Here is a 14,400-nt window from a genome sequence, read left to right as displayed (position 1 = left end):
TTCCCTTTCACTCCTAGATTTTTGGGTGTATTTGCTTTGTTCATAATCTTGGGCCCATAATGGCCAAGTTAGATGCATGATCTACCAAGTGTGCCTTTCTTGGCTATTCTAGAACCCAAAAATGGAATGTGTTATAATCCCAATTCTCAACGTTCTTTTGTTTGTGTTGATGTTACATTCTTTGAGTTTGTTCCTTTTTTCGAGGTCAGATGTCTCCTCTTTTTCTCCACCTCCACTTCTAGCTCCAGTTGCGGATCACATCCCTCTTCTTCCAGTTCCAGTTCTAGTTGTGTCTTAGTCGTCGTCCCCAGTGCAGCTCCCTGTTGAACGATCACCTATCGGACAAGTGTATACGCATTGACAAGCACTGGCTCCTCCTTCAATCTCTTCGTCGTCGACAGATCTGGCAGTTGTTCCAACACTGGTTTCACCCCCTCTCTCCGACCTTGACCTTCCCATTGCTTTGCGGAAAGGTAAGCGTAGTTGCACTCTTCATCCCATTTCCAATTATGTTTCAATATCTCACCTTTTTGCCTCTCATCAACAGTTTGTTTCTTTGTTATCTTCTATTTTTGTTCCTAAGAATGGAAGAAGAACTCTTTACTTTGGCCCATATTCATACATGGGATCTCACCACTCCTCCTAGAAAATATGTTGTGGGTTGTAACTGGGTATACACTATCAAGTATCTCAGTCCGTGTTTTGATTTCGCTAGCTGCAATGTACGGTTGGCCTCTATTTCAACTTGACATCAAGAATGCCTTTTTACATGGTAACCTTCTTGAGGAGGTTTACATGGAGCAACCACTAGGGTTTGTTGCTCAAGGGGAGGATGGTAAAGTGTGCAGACTCAAAAAGGCTTTTTATGGACTTAAATAGTCTCCATGTGCATGGTTTGGTAGATTTAGTGAAGTGGTGAAAGAGTTTGGCATGAAACAGTGTCAAGTTGATCATTCAGTATTCAGCTATGACTTGTATGTTGGGAAGATTTTGTTGGTGGTATATGTAGATGGCATTGTCATTACAGGTAGTGGTAGGCTAGAAATTGACAAGTTGAAGACATTCTTGCATGACCACTTCCAAAAAAAGGACCTTGGGAAGTTAAAGTACTTCTTGGGGATAGAGGTAGTAAGGTCTAAGCATGGTATTAATTTGTGCCAACGGAAGTATGTTCTTGATTTGTTGGATGAGACAAGTTCGTTGGGTGCCAAACCAGCTGAAACACCCACGAAACCGAATGTCAAATTGAGTAGTAATGCAGGTAAGAAGTTTGAGGACCCATGAAGGTACTGGAGGCTGGTAGGAAAGTTGAATTATCTAACCTTTACTCGGCCAGATATATCTTTTGCAGTCAGTGTAGTAAGTCAGTTCATGTAGAATCATCGAGTTCCACATTGGGATGCAGTTTTAAGAATTGTTCGGTATTTGAAGGGAGCTCCAGGTCATGGTTTGTTATATAAGGGTGGATGAAATCTTGAGATAGAGGAATATACAGATGTTGATTGGGCTGGTTCAATATTTGACAAGAGGTCCACTACAAGGTATTGTACCTTTCTTAGAGGCAATTTGGTGACATGGAAGAGTAAGAAGCAAACTGTAATAGCAAGGAGTATTGCAAAAGCTGAATATAGATCCATGGAACACACTACATGTGAACTAGTATGGTTGAAGAACCTTCTACAAGAGATGGGATATGCAATTGATCGCCCCACGAAGCTTTATTGTGACAACCGAGCGGCAGTCCAATTGTCCACATTTCATCTAATCTAGTTTTCCATGAACAAAGCACATAGAAGTTGACTGTCACTTTGTGAGAGAGAATGTGCTCAATGGAGTAACAAGTACTGCATATGTAAACATAGGAAACCAATGGGCAGACCTATTCACTAAGGGGTTGAGTCGGGGATGAGTGGATTACAATTGTGACAAGCTGAGACTATATGATATATACTCATGAACTTAAGGGGTGGTGTTAGATTCAACTATATAGGGGTAGTTTTGTCTTTTCAGTATATATTATTAGTGTGATGCAATGTCTATTATGTTCAAGTTTAAGTTATATGTCCCATACTTAATTAGGGGCATAAGAGTCTTTATGTAATTAATTAAAAACGTATAAATACAATCTAGCCGACTAGAGAATAGTCTTCTTCTCTAGATTGAACCAGTTTTCTCCTCCTCCTCCTCCTCCTCCTCCTTCTTCTTTCTCTCTTCTCTCTTTCTTTTGTCTTTATCCTCTGCTAAGCTAGGGCTGAAACCAGTACAGATTTGTTCTGTAACAACCAACATCTTCACCAAGGCTATGACTCAATCTCAACATCTTTTTTCTTTTTGAGAAACTGACACTTATGTCTTCACATCAATTTAAAGGGGAATGAAGAGAATTTGGGAGTTAAGACTTTTATTGTATTATATAAGTATAGGTAGGGATGTCAATGGGCTTGGTTAAATGGTAAACCCGGCTTGACCCAACCCTATAGGGTCATGTTAGGGTCAAGTATATTCAATTTAGGGTCGGGTTAGGGTTTTGGTTCTTCAACCCGAGTCAGGTTCAGTTTTGGTTGGTCGTCCCAACGGGTCATGATACCATGCATATATAAAAAGTATACTTGTAATTTTTTGACTTCTAACTATATAGCCTTAAAGTTTAAGTCTTTAAGATTTATTTACATATTGATTTTGGTTTTCTTCTTGTTTTAAATGGGAAAAGTGACACATTAAAATCTATAAACAATTTCCTAACTTAAATTAATGGATTTTATGTCTTCAAAACATGTTTAAAACATGCAAATGAAATGTTATGGTCTGGTCAGGTTGGTATTGGTTTAGACCCTATAGGGTTGGGCCGAGTTTGGGAATCATGAATTTTAAAGTTGGGTTGTGAATCGGGATCGGGTTGTCGCACTAGAGAGTCAGGTTAGGGTTGAGGCAAATCCGTGCCGAACCCAACCCATTGACATCCCCATGTATAGGCCTTTTTTTTTATAAATGAATGAAATTTTATTCAAGAACTTCAATAAGATATTACAATATACCCTGCCCAAAGGAGGGGCACAAGTTGGTGCCTCTCCACAACAACAACAATGTACTACCTCAGACTAGTAACAAAAAATTTACAAAGCTGCCCAGAACAAACGTTCCCGTGATACCCCTTGTTTAGCTAACCCATCCTTGAGAACCATTTAGCTTTCCTCATAATATCCCTGTAGCACCAAATCACTAACCCATCCACTAAGTATAGGCCCTTTTGCACATTATTTATTTCTTTTTTCTTCATCGTTGCCTTGTATGGACAATTTTTGTAATGGTACAGCTTTCTACACATAACCATGAAAAATGCTTGGCTCTTTAGGGTATTTTCTCTTCTTCTTGTAGCTGTTTACCTGTTTGCATGGAACCCTAGTTTGGTTGTCAACTAGTAGGATGGTAGTCCCATAATAGTTGGTGGAAAGCAATGCACAATGAAGATTATGTCAAGAACTAAAGTAACACATTGTGATCTTGAGCCAACTACCACAAAAAAATATGGAAAGAAAAGTTAGGAAGTGAAACAAAATAAACTAAAAAGAAATTGCTTACCGGATCACTTCTAAAGAAGACCAACGATGTGCGTGTTAATATAAACCATCTTTTCTTCCATGATGTCCATCCTATTCCTACATGTAGGAAATTGCAAAGCGTTAATCACTAACAAAGTCATAACCCTAACAACTAGAATAGCAGAATGAAGTCTATCAACAACCCAACTCCACATGTTCAAAACAAGTGATGATTTTTCCATTGAAACTTTACGGTTATTGCTTAAGTGAGGAGTAAACAGAATTACAAAAATGAAATATATATATATATATATATATATATATATACACAATAAGCTTGCATGTCAGAAATGTTGAATACCACCACTCAAGTTGATCAAAGAGAATCTCCATGTAAGAATGTATTGATTAACTATAACAATAAGCAAAGGTGTATAAGTGCAATAAGCAAGTAAAGAAGCAAAAGTTCTATGCATGTAAAAACCCTTGCATGGGATTGCTTTTGGTGAACAATTGAAAAAATATGCTGGAGTCTTCTTTTATTTGTAGGACATGGGTTGTTTTGAGCGAACTGTATGCCTTTTGAAGTAGCACTACCTTGTCCTCTCTTTTTTGTACATTATAATCTTGTTTTGCTCAAAAATTTTCTTTTGTTATATTAAAAGAGTTGAAAAACTAAAGATCAAAACAATTGCTGCCAATAAATGATAGGACTACAAGTCCTAAAAGGGGCACAAAAGGCATTAAGATGGGCATATTCAAGTATACTGTAGTCATATACATAAGAGGAAAAGAAAAGAAAATTTTAAATTTCCAATAGAAAGTAAAGTTGCAGGTTGTGATGAGTTGATCACAAACAGAAATGAAGTAGTTGACTCAGTTCTTCTCAAGCTTTGAACAAGGAATTTGATAACATTCTGAAATGGAATTCATCTTTTACATTCCCCTAGTTCCATTTGGAGTGAGTGTACTATTAGTTAGGTGAAAAAGGATCTAGGAGTTTATCTCTGTAATCATTCATGGAAAGAGAGAGACGAGAGAGAGAAGGAGAAGAAGAGGAAGATACGATTGAGAGAAAAAGAAAAGCATACTCCTGGCTGCCGCCAGTTCATTATTTATATTAACTTAATATAAAAAGGAATGGAAATTACAAGTATGCCCCTGGCGGCACTCCCTAGAAACAAACCAATAAGAAAGAAAGAAAACAACTAACTTACAACAACTTAAGAGGACAGCCCACTAACAGCAACTATAAAATAACAATTAAATAATCCTCACAACACTCCCCCTCAAGTTGGGCTGAATATGTTTATCATGCCCAGCTTGTCACATAACTGATTGTGTCGCGAGTATGGAAACCCTTTTGTGAGGACATCAGCGAGTTGTTCCTTGGAGTTGACATAAAGGATGCAAATTTCCCTTTTTTTCCAATTTTTCCCTTATGAAGTGTTTGTCCACCTCAATGTGCTTGGTCCTCTCATGTAGGACAAGGTTGCTGGCGATGTTTATGGCTGCCTTGTTGTCACAGTAAAGAGACATAGGATTATGAACAGCAACTCCAAGCTCCCCTAGAAGATTCTTTAGCCAAAGGACTTCAGCCACCCCATGTGCCATAGCTCTATATTCAGCTTCAGCACTTGACCTTACTAACACACTTTGTTTCTTGCTTTTCCAGGTCACTAGGTTTCCTCCCACAAATGTGCAATACCCACTCGTGGACTTTCTGTCATCCATAGCACCTGCCCAATCAGCATCTGTGAAAACTTCCACCTTTAGGTGATTATGTTTACTGAATAGTAGACCTGTTCCGGGATACTTTTTCAAGTATCTAAGAACTCTCTCTGCTGCCTCCATGTGTGGTTTCTTAGGAGAATGCATGAATTGGCTTAGAACCCCAACTGAATAGGCAATGTCTAGATGGGTCATGGACAAATAAATCAGCTTTCCCACTAACCTTTGGAACTGTTTCACATCTTTCAGAGGTTCACCATCACAGTCACCCAACTTGTGGTCAACATCCATGGGAGTATCTGCTGGGGTTTCTCCGTCTTCCACGTCCAAGAAATCAAAGAAGGAAAAGAGGACGAAGCAGGTTCAAATAGGAAAGACCGAAATTCTTTTATAGCTCAGAACCTTGCTCTGATACCATGTAATCATTCATGGAGAGAGAGAGACGAGAGAGAGAAAGAGAAGGAGAGGAAGATATGATTGAGAGAAAGAGAAAAACATACTCTTGGTTGCCGCCAGTTCATTATTTATATTAACTTAATATAAAAAAAAATGAAAATTACAAGTATGCCCCTGGTGGCACTCCCTAGAAACAAACTAATAAGAAATAAAGAAAATAACTAAATGACAACATCTTAAGAGGACAACCCACTAACAGCAACTATAAAATTACAATTAAATAACCCTCACAAAAATCTCCATTTTGAAATTCTTAACAGAGGCCTTCTGCCTCACATTCCATACAAAATTGAGTATTTAGATTTAACTGGATTCAACTTCAAAGTCTTTCGTTAAAGTACTCTTTCTTTCTTTTCCCTTTCATTGGCGTAAACATTGAAAGCTTTCTTGTGGAATAAAGGGGAAAACAGGAATACAATGGCAACTACAAGCTCAAAGATGACCTAAAGGCTGGTAATTTGTAAACTATAAGCACATACCAAGTTGAAAAAGAAACAAAGCATCACTACGTGATACTATACATGGAGGGAAGCTTGATGATACAAAATGGATTTAGAAACCCCACATCTTAGCAAGACCATCTTTTAGAGCATTAGTCAACTTAGGCATCAATTGAATAGGGCTACAAATGAATCAGATATTGATCCAATTCAAATTCAAATCATATTCAATTAAGCCATATTCAGATATCCGATCAGACTAATCAAATCAAATTCGAACCAAGAAAGGTGATTTGTTTAGCAATTGGATCAAATTCAGATTGGCCTTGATTCAATCTGTTAACATTCAATTCAATTATATATGTTGGCCTTAGTGCAATGGTTTGGGTTGCTCCATTGCAACCTAGGTGACCAAGGTTCAAATCTTGGAAGCAGCCTCTCTATATGTGCAAGGGTAAGGCTGTGTACACTCTCTCTCTCTCTGATGTTTGCCTGAAGAATTTGAATCTCCTCTAGGATACAAGAAAGAAGCTTTGAGAGAAACGAGTGAGGTGGAAAGAGAAGAGTATTGGAAACTAAAGGTGGAGTTTGAAGATATTTTAAGAAATGAAGAAATATCTTAGAGACAAAAATCAAGGTGTAAATGGCTTTAGGAGGGAGATGGAAACACAAGATTCTTCCACTCTTTAGCAAATGGGAGGAGAAAGAAAAACTTTGTAACAAGTGTGGAAGTGGATGGAGTTGAGATAAGAAGAGGAGGAGATTGTTAAGGTGTTTATGGACCACTTTAAGAGCATATTTTGCAGAATGGAATACATGAAATCACTGATTTGGATTAGGATAGGGTGACAGACAATCAATCAATTGCATTGGCGAGTGCCTTTACCATTAAGGAAATTAGAGAGGTTGTGTTATCCATGTAAAGATCAAAAGCACTAGAGCCATATGGGTTTACTATGGTTTTCTCCAAGAGTGTTGGGAATTTTTGGAAAAGGATTGTCTATCAAAAGAAATTTGGAATAGGATCTGAAAGAAGTGTTGGATGAGTTTCACCACAAAGGGAAAACTTTTTCCAATTAGCTTGGTGGGTAGCCTATACAAAATAATAGCAAAAGTTATTTCAGGTAGGTTAAAGAAGGTTTTACCCACAATAATTTCACAAAACTAAGGTACCTTTGTGGAAGGGAGATAAATCGTGGACCAGATTCTAGTGGCTAATGAATGTATAGCTGAGAAGAAGAAAAGAGGGAAAGGGTTTATTTGTAAGTTGGACTTAGAGAAGGATTATGGCTTGGTGGATTGGTCCTTCCTTCTTGGGATCATGGAGAGTTTTGGTTTGGGGGAAAGGTGGAGATCATGGATTAAGGATTGTTTGAGCTCAGTGCAATGTTTATTTCTAACCAACAGGTCTTTTAGAGATTTTCTCCAAACCAAAAGAGGCTTGAGACAGGGTGACCCCTTATCCCCTTTCCTCTTTACCTTGATTGTAGAAGTCCTAAGTAGAATTATCATAAAGGAAAATTTGGATAACCTAATCGGAGGTTGGAGAAGCGGAAGTTACCCACTTGCAATTAGCAAATGATATAACTATGCTTTGTAATAGTTTCAGCCCTAAGTCCCTTAGAAACCTAAAGACCCTTGTCAATTCTTTTGAGCACTTGCCTAAATTAAGGATCTACTTGGAGAACAGCTGTCTTGCAAGAGGAAGAAGTCCCTAGAATAGCAGAGTCCTTTGGGGTGTGGAGTCAAAATTTGGCCTTTGGAGTACCTTGGACTTCCTTTAGGAAGAAACCCCATATCTAAGCATTTCTGAAAGCTTGTGCCAGAGAGATTTGCTAAAAAATTGGCACTTTGGAAAAGGAACTACATTTTTTTGGGGGGTGGGAGGATAACTTTGATCAAAGTCACCTTAGCTAACCTTGTCATGTAATTTTTGTCCACCTTCCATATCCCTGAAAAAATTTCTGGGCAACTAGAAAAGTTAATGAGGGACCTCTTGTGGGAATCAAGGGGTGGGAAGAAAGACCACATGGTAAAATGGGAACAGGTTAGTAAACCTAAAGAAAAGGGTAGCCTAGGGATGGGAAATTTAACCCAAAAGAATTTAGCCTGAGGTTTCCTTTAGAAAGTGGTAGAATTTGGCACAAGGTAATTGAAAGCATACATGATCAGATGGACAATAGTTGGGATGCAAAGGTAACTTCCAATGTAACTTCAAATTCCCCCTAGAAAGCAATTTATGAGGTATATCCTTCCTTTGTGAATATCATACTGTATGATGTGGGAAATGGTTTGAGAGTCTTGTTCTGGGAGAACCTTTGGATAGGTACACAACCACTAAAGGTCCAATTTCCTGCACTTTATGCACTTTCCTGCTACAAGTTTGAACCCATATCTAAGTTTGTGAACTTCTCTGAATTGAGCCTAAATTGGGATCTTGGATTCAGAAGGGGCATTAGGGAAACAGAATGTGAATCTCTTATTCTTCTTTTGGCCAGTCTTGACACTTTTTTTTTGGCAAAAAATGTAGAGGACAAGAGGGTGTGGCCTATTACCTCAAATGGTCTTTTCACTCGTGCTTCCTTTTTCAACTTCTTAGTTTAGCCTTCAACCTTGGGGGTAAATTTCCTGGTAAATGAAATTTGGAGTAAGCCAATCCCTCCTAAAATCCAAGCACTTTGTTGGGAAGCTTTCCTTGGAAAGATTATATCTGTTCAAGTCTGAAGCAGGCATATTGGGTATGGAGAACTTTGTGGAGACCAATCGGTGGAGAAGATTTCTAAAGGTGGAGGCGAAAAGTTTTCTGATGGAGGAACTAAAAATCAGAGGACAGACTAGTTTGAAAATCAGGGAAGCTAAGAAGGCTTTAGTACTGCTGGTTGGGTTGGACATGATAGAATGGTTCACAGATTTTGTAGCAAAAGCAAGTGCAAGAGAGAAGGACAGAATATGGAAAGAACTCACCATGAAGGTGGGAAGAAGATATCTGGTGGAATGCAGAAGAAATCATAAGGGGCCATTCATAGCTCTCTCAGAGTTTTTTTATAAAAATAGGAAACAACTGGTCTGTTTTCCTGAAGGAAGAAGGAGTCAGGGGTGGATGGAGATAGCATAAGCTCTGAAGGAATTTACATCAAGAGTGAAAGCAGAAAAGAAAAGTGGTTCAGAAAAGAAGAAGGAAGAAGGGGAGATCTCAAGAACAGTAGTCAATCTTGAATGTGCCTCTGCATTAGTACAAACTGGAACTAACGCAGCTCTGGTAGTAACAGCTGAAAGAGGAGATTGGACAAGGAAGCTGATTGTTGAAATTGATAAACCTTCTAGAGGGTGGAAAGAAATTGCTGGTTCTTTGACAAAACATTTGAAGTTGAGAATGGAATATATCCTTACACCCTTTGATATGTGCAAAGCCCTGCTGGATCCACTTGAAAACAGAGTAGGAGTTGAGGCTGTTTGTCTACCGGATGATTTTGGCTCGATTAATATCTTCAGGTGGTCCCCTTCTTCTAACCCAAAAGTCTCCTCGATCTCAAATGGGGTGGTGGTGTGTACCGTGGGGTTACCTTTCCATCTTTGGAAGGATGAAGTTGCAGAAGTGATAGCAGTGGTGTGTGGAGCGAAATTGGAAGGTGTATTCTGGGGAGATCTCAGATCTGCAGCTATTTTGTTGAATGGAGTTAAACCCGAGGATATTCCCAGGAAAGTAAATGTGAAGGTGGAAGGTGCTTTCGTGGAGGTATGGTTGGCTTCTTCCATGGAAGCCGAACTGTGGAGGGAAGCTAGGAAGGAGGAAGATGCAAAGGTTGAAGATGAAATCTTACGTGGCAACAAAGGATTGGAGGACCTGCAAAGAAAGGAAAGTTGTACAAAAAAGGGCGAACAAAACTTGGGAAGTTCAAAAGGCTTGCAGAAGATGGAAAGTTTGAATCGTGGGCAACAAGTTAGCTGCTGGGCCTCTGACATATCTTATGCCCATGCAATTACAAGTGGCCTATCCCAAATCAGCTACAACTTCTTTTCTGCGAGAAGATCAGAAAGAATTAGGAGAATATGCTGAAAATGGGAAGATTAAACAGTTGGGCCAAAAGGAAGAAAATAAAACTAGGTTTGGTGAGCCCAGAACTCTAAAAGTTGGGCCGGCCAAATCGGAAGCAGTGGATATTGGGCGTTTTAAAAAAGGCCCATATAAAAGATCAGGGGCAGAAGCTTTAAATGGGTTGCAAAAATTAAGCCCACTTAAGGTGGGTCAGGTGGATACAGAGAGCCCATTTCAGGGGCCCAACCCAAAAGAAAGACAAGTAAAAAGGCACGTGACTGAGCATGTGCCTTCGATAGATGGTTATTACCATCTATCTTCGTCCTCTTCGAGTGCTACAGACCGAGCAGCGGGAAGAATGAACTATACGCAAGCTGGAGTTTTGAAAAAGTGGATTCCAACGGTCAGATTAGAGAATCTGTCGCCAGAAAAGCGTAACCCAAGGTGTGTTAAACGAAGCGTTTCAGAGGAAAGGAAGGAGCTCTCTGATAATGAAGACTAGCGATTCTGAATCGGATGATTTGGAGAGTCTGGGAAAAATCAATCTCAGCAGATCAAAGGACCTTTCTGAAGAAGATAACTTTGGCACGGAAGTATTATTTCTGGAGGAGGAGGGAACTGATTCTCAAAGTTTTGAGGGAGGCCCGAAGAGCACGATGGAGCTGCAGAAGGAAACTACGGTTGGGACTCAGGTTCTGTCTATACTTGCAAGGGAGATTAACTCTTTATCCCAGGAAGAACACCTAAAGCCAGACGGCAGTGGAAGACTAACTCAGTTGCGGAAGTTGACAAGTTGTTGATTTCCTATGAAAATTCTCCTAAGCAGATCAGACCACAGGAGACAGGATTAGACTTGCCTCCTTATGCCGGGCCTGATCCCTTGGAAGAAGCTCATTTGGATCCAACAATGAAGGTACTCTTGTCCTTTCGGTTTCAGGTATTGATGCTTTTCCTGTGGTTGAAACAGATACTCCAGCCTGAGAGGAATTTTTAGGCAAGGAGGAGTGAGGGAGAGTTGGAGGTTAAGAAAAAGCGAGAGGAAGAGTTAGAAAGAATATGGGGGCAAATCTGTGCATTATTGGAAGAGTATAAAGCAAAGGAGGAGGGGTTAGATGGTAGGGAACGTGAAGCAAATCCTCAAAACAAGGAGAGTTACAGAAGTTCTAGATTGGGGGGGAGGTGGGTGAAGTCAGTGGGTCGGCTGAAAAGATAGAGGGGAATGTGAGAAGGAAAAAGAAAAAGAGATCAGAAGTGGAGAGGCTAATATCAGATATAGAGGGTGATATCGAGTTTAGTGGAAGGGGAGAGAGAAGGAAGGGTTCTTTGAGAGATGGAACCAGGTTAATAAGGGGCGTTTAAAAGGAGTCTTACTATGAAAATTATTAGTTGGAATGTGAGAGGGCTAGGGAGTGCAAGAAAGAGAAGGGCAATTAAAGACTTGCTGAGAAGGGAGAAGCCTGATATAGTTCTGTTACAGGAAACCAAGTTGGCAGATTTGGATAGAAGATGTGTCAGAAGTGTGTGGAAATCAAGAGGAGTGTGCTGGACCTTGGCTCCCTCATGGGGAGCATTGGAAGGGATAATGACCTTGTGGAGGGAGGATGTCGTAGAATCCGTGGAAGAACTTATAGGGAGATTCTCAGTGTCTGTAAAATTTAGAAATGTGGAAGACGGATTCAGTTGGGTGTTAACTAATGTCTACGGGCCAAATGGTTATAGAGAAAGGAAGGAAATGTGGGAGGAGTTGTATGGAATTATGAATCAAATAATCCCCAGAGATCGATTACTACAAGCATGAAAATTCTCAATGAATTAATTAGCACCTATGGTCTAAAGGAATTACCCCTTCTACAAGCTAATTTTACATGGTCCAATTTCCAAGAAAACCCCCTTTGCTCCTAACTTGATAGATTCCTTTTTAATGTAGAGTGGGAGGACCATTGGAGGAATTTGGTGGCTAGAACCCTTCCTAGAGTTACATCTGATCACTGCCCTATCCTCTTAGGTCAAGAAACTCTAGGCTTTGGACCACGACCCTTTAGATTTGAGAACATGTGGCTGACTCATCCAGACTTTGAACGAAAGTTTGGTGAGTGGTGGAATGAAGAATTGAGAGGGGTAAAGTGGAAAGGTGTAAGGTTCCACAAAAAGTTGAAGAGATTGAGAGCTAGGATCAAAGAGTGGAATCGGGAGCATTTTGGAAGGGTAGAGGATCAAAAGAATATTTTGATGTCTAGGATTGATGAGCTAGACTCCAAAGAATCATGAATGAGCAAGAAAGGATTTTGAGAAGTAGCTTAAAAAATGAATCAGAAGAAGTTCTCCTTAGAGAGGAGATTTCCTGAAGGCAAAAGTCAAGACACAAATGGATCAAAGAAGGGGACGGCAATACAAAATTTTCCATGCGCTTGCTAATGGGAGGAGAAGAAAAAATTGTGGTCAAAATAGAAGTGGATGGGGAGGAAGTCACAAATCAAGATGAGATTAGCCAAAGTGTTGGTGGATCACTTTAAATCAATTGCAGGGAAGCCATTGAATAATAGACTAAGGTTGGAAGGTCTAGATTGGGCCAGGTTGTCTGAAGAGCAAGCAATCTGGTTAGAGAGAAGTTTTGAAGAAAAGGAAATTAGCCATGCAGTGTTTTCAATGGACATATATCCAAAGGCCCTGGGCCAAATGGCTTCACCATGGCTTTTTACCAAGACTGTTGCAATGTGGTCAGAGAAAACCTTTGTGTTGTGTTTAAGGATTTTGAGGATAATAACAAAGTAAGACCTAGAGTTAATGCTACTTTCATAGCCCTAATCCCTAAGAAGAAAGAAGCAAAAATCCAAAAGATTTTAGGCCGATCAGTTTGGTGACTAGCATTTACAAAATCCTGGCTAAAGTGTTTTCTTTGAGGATTAAAGTAGTGCTACCCTCCATCATTAGTCAAGCCCAGGGAGCATCCGTCCAAGAAAGCAAGGTTTTGTTTGTAAGTTGGATTTAGAAAAGGCCTCTGATCTTGTGGGTTGGAGTTTCTTATTAGAGGTCCTAGGGTGTTGTGGGTTTGGAGTTAGATGGTGTAACTGGATAAAGGGCTGTATAAGTTCATGCCATTTTTCAGTCTTGGTTAATGGGGTAGTCAAGGATTTCTTCCAAGCTTTTAGAGGGTTAAGGCAAGGTGACCCCCTTTCCCCCTTCCTCTTTACCCTAGTTGCAAATGTTTTCAGTAGTTTGATCTCTAAGGTAGACTTGGAAGGAGTAGTGAGAGGTTGGAGGATAGGAAGGAACGGGATTAGGGTGACCCACTTACAGTTTGCTAATGACCTAATAATCTTTTGTGAAGGGGATTATAGGAGAACAGTGAGTAATCTCAAATCTTTGATAAAGCGCTTTGAGAGAGTATCAAATCTTAAAATAAACATGGAAAAGAGTTGTGTGGTGGGTCTGAATATGGATAAGAGGACTAATGAGTCCGTGGTTGAGTGTATAGGTTGTCACGTTTCCTCTTGGCCCTTACAGTATTTAGGTCTACCTCTAGGAGCCAACCCTAAAGAGAGCACCTTTTGGGCCCCGGTTCTGGAAAAGTTTGAGAAGAGGTTAGCTTCGTGGAAAATGAACTATACTTTTTCAAGGGGTAAAGTAACATTACTGAAAGCTTCCTTAGCAAATCTGTCGATTTATTACTTCTCTGTGTTTAGGATTCCTGTTAGGGAGGCCAAGAAATTAATGAGAAATTTTCTTTGGGAGCCAAGGGAGGAAAAAAATATCACTTAATAAATTGGGGAATAGTGTGTAGGAGGAAAGAGGAGGGTGGGTTGGGACTAGGGAATTTAGTTTTGAAGAATAAAGCGCTCCTAGGAAAATAGTTGTAGAGATGGCCCTTAGAACAAGAGAGACTATGGCATGAGGTGATTGATAGTATACATGGCAGTTCGGGAAATGGATGGGGTGCTAGTGTATCGTGTCAAGCCACATAGGCAACTCCTTGGAAAGCAATTCAGAGTATTCTCCCTCTTTTCCTCAACTATATCAAGTATGATGCCAATTCTGGTAATTCTGTTTTGCTCTAGGAAGACATTTGGGTGGGCAATTCTGCCCTTAAGGGCACTTTCCCTTCTCTCTATTCCCTTTCTCGCTACAAGGGTAAAGCAATCCCTCACTTTCTTCCAACATATATTTCTCCATCCTCTCTAAATTGGGACTTTGGGTTTCG

General features: G+C 39.9%; 1 protein-coding gene across 16 annotated transcripts in view; it reads right to left on the bottom strand.

Moving 5' to 3' along the window:
• The window catches only part of LOC148850637 (rho GTPase-activating protein REN1-like), a 123,712-nt gene that overhangs the window by 90,414 nt on the left and 18,898 nt on the right, over positions 1 to 14,400 (bottom strand). For 6 of the 16 annotated variants that reach the window (XM_088944299.1, XM_088944301.1, XM_088944296.1 and 3 more), the window contains exon 4: positions 3,580 to 3,656. In XM_088944299.1, coding sequence (XP_088800425.1) covers positions 3,580 to 3,656 — 77 coding nt within the window. Of the gene's footprint in view, positions 1 to 3,579; positions 3,657 to 4,874; positions 5,074 to 8,721; positions 10,105 to 14,400 lie in introns of those variants that run through there. The other 10 variants (XM_088944303.1, XM_088944307.1, XM_088944302.1 and 7 more) reach the window with 7 other exon arrangements.

This window comes from Nelumbo lutea, chromosome 5 (genome assembly GCF_056320005.1).
Source record: "Nelumbo lutea isolate HS-2025 chromosome 5, American lotus-T2T, whole genome shotgun sequence".
NCBI lineage: Eukaryota > Viridiplantae > Streptophyta > Magnoliopsida > Proteales > Nelumbonaceae > Nelumbo > Nelumbo lutea.
The sequence above is the reverse complement of the archived record's forward strand: the minus strand, read 5'-3'. Positions and strand labels throughout refer to the sequence as shown.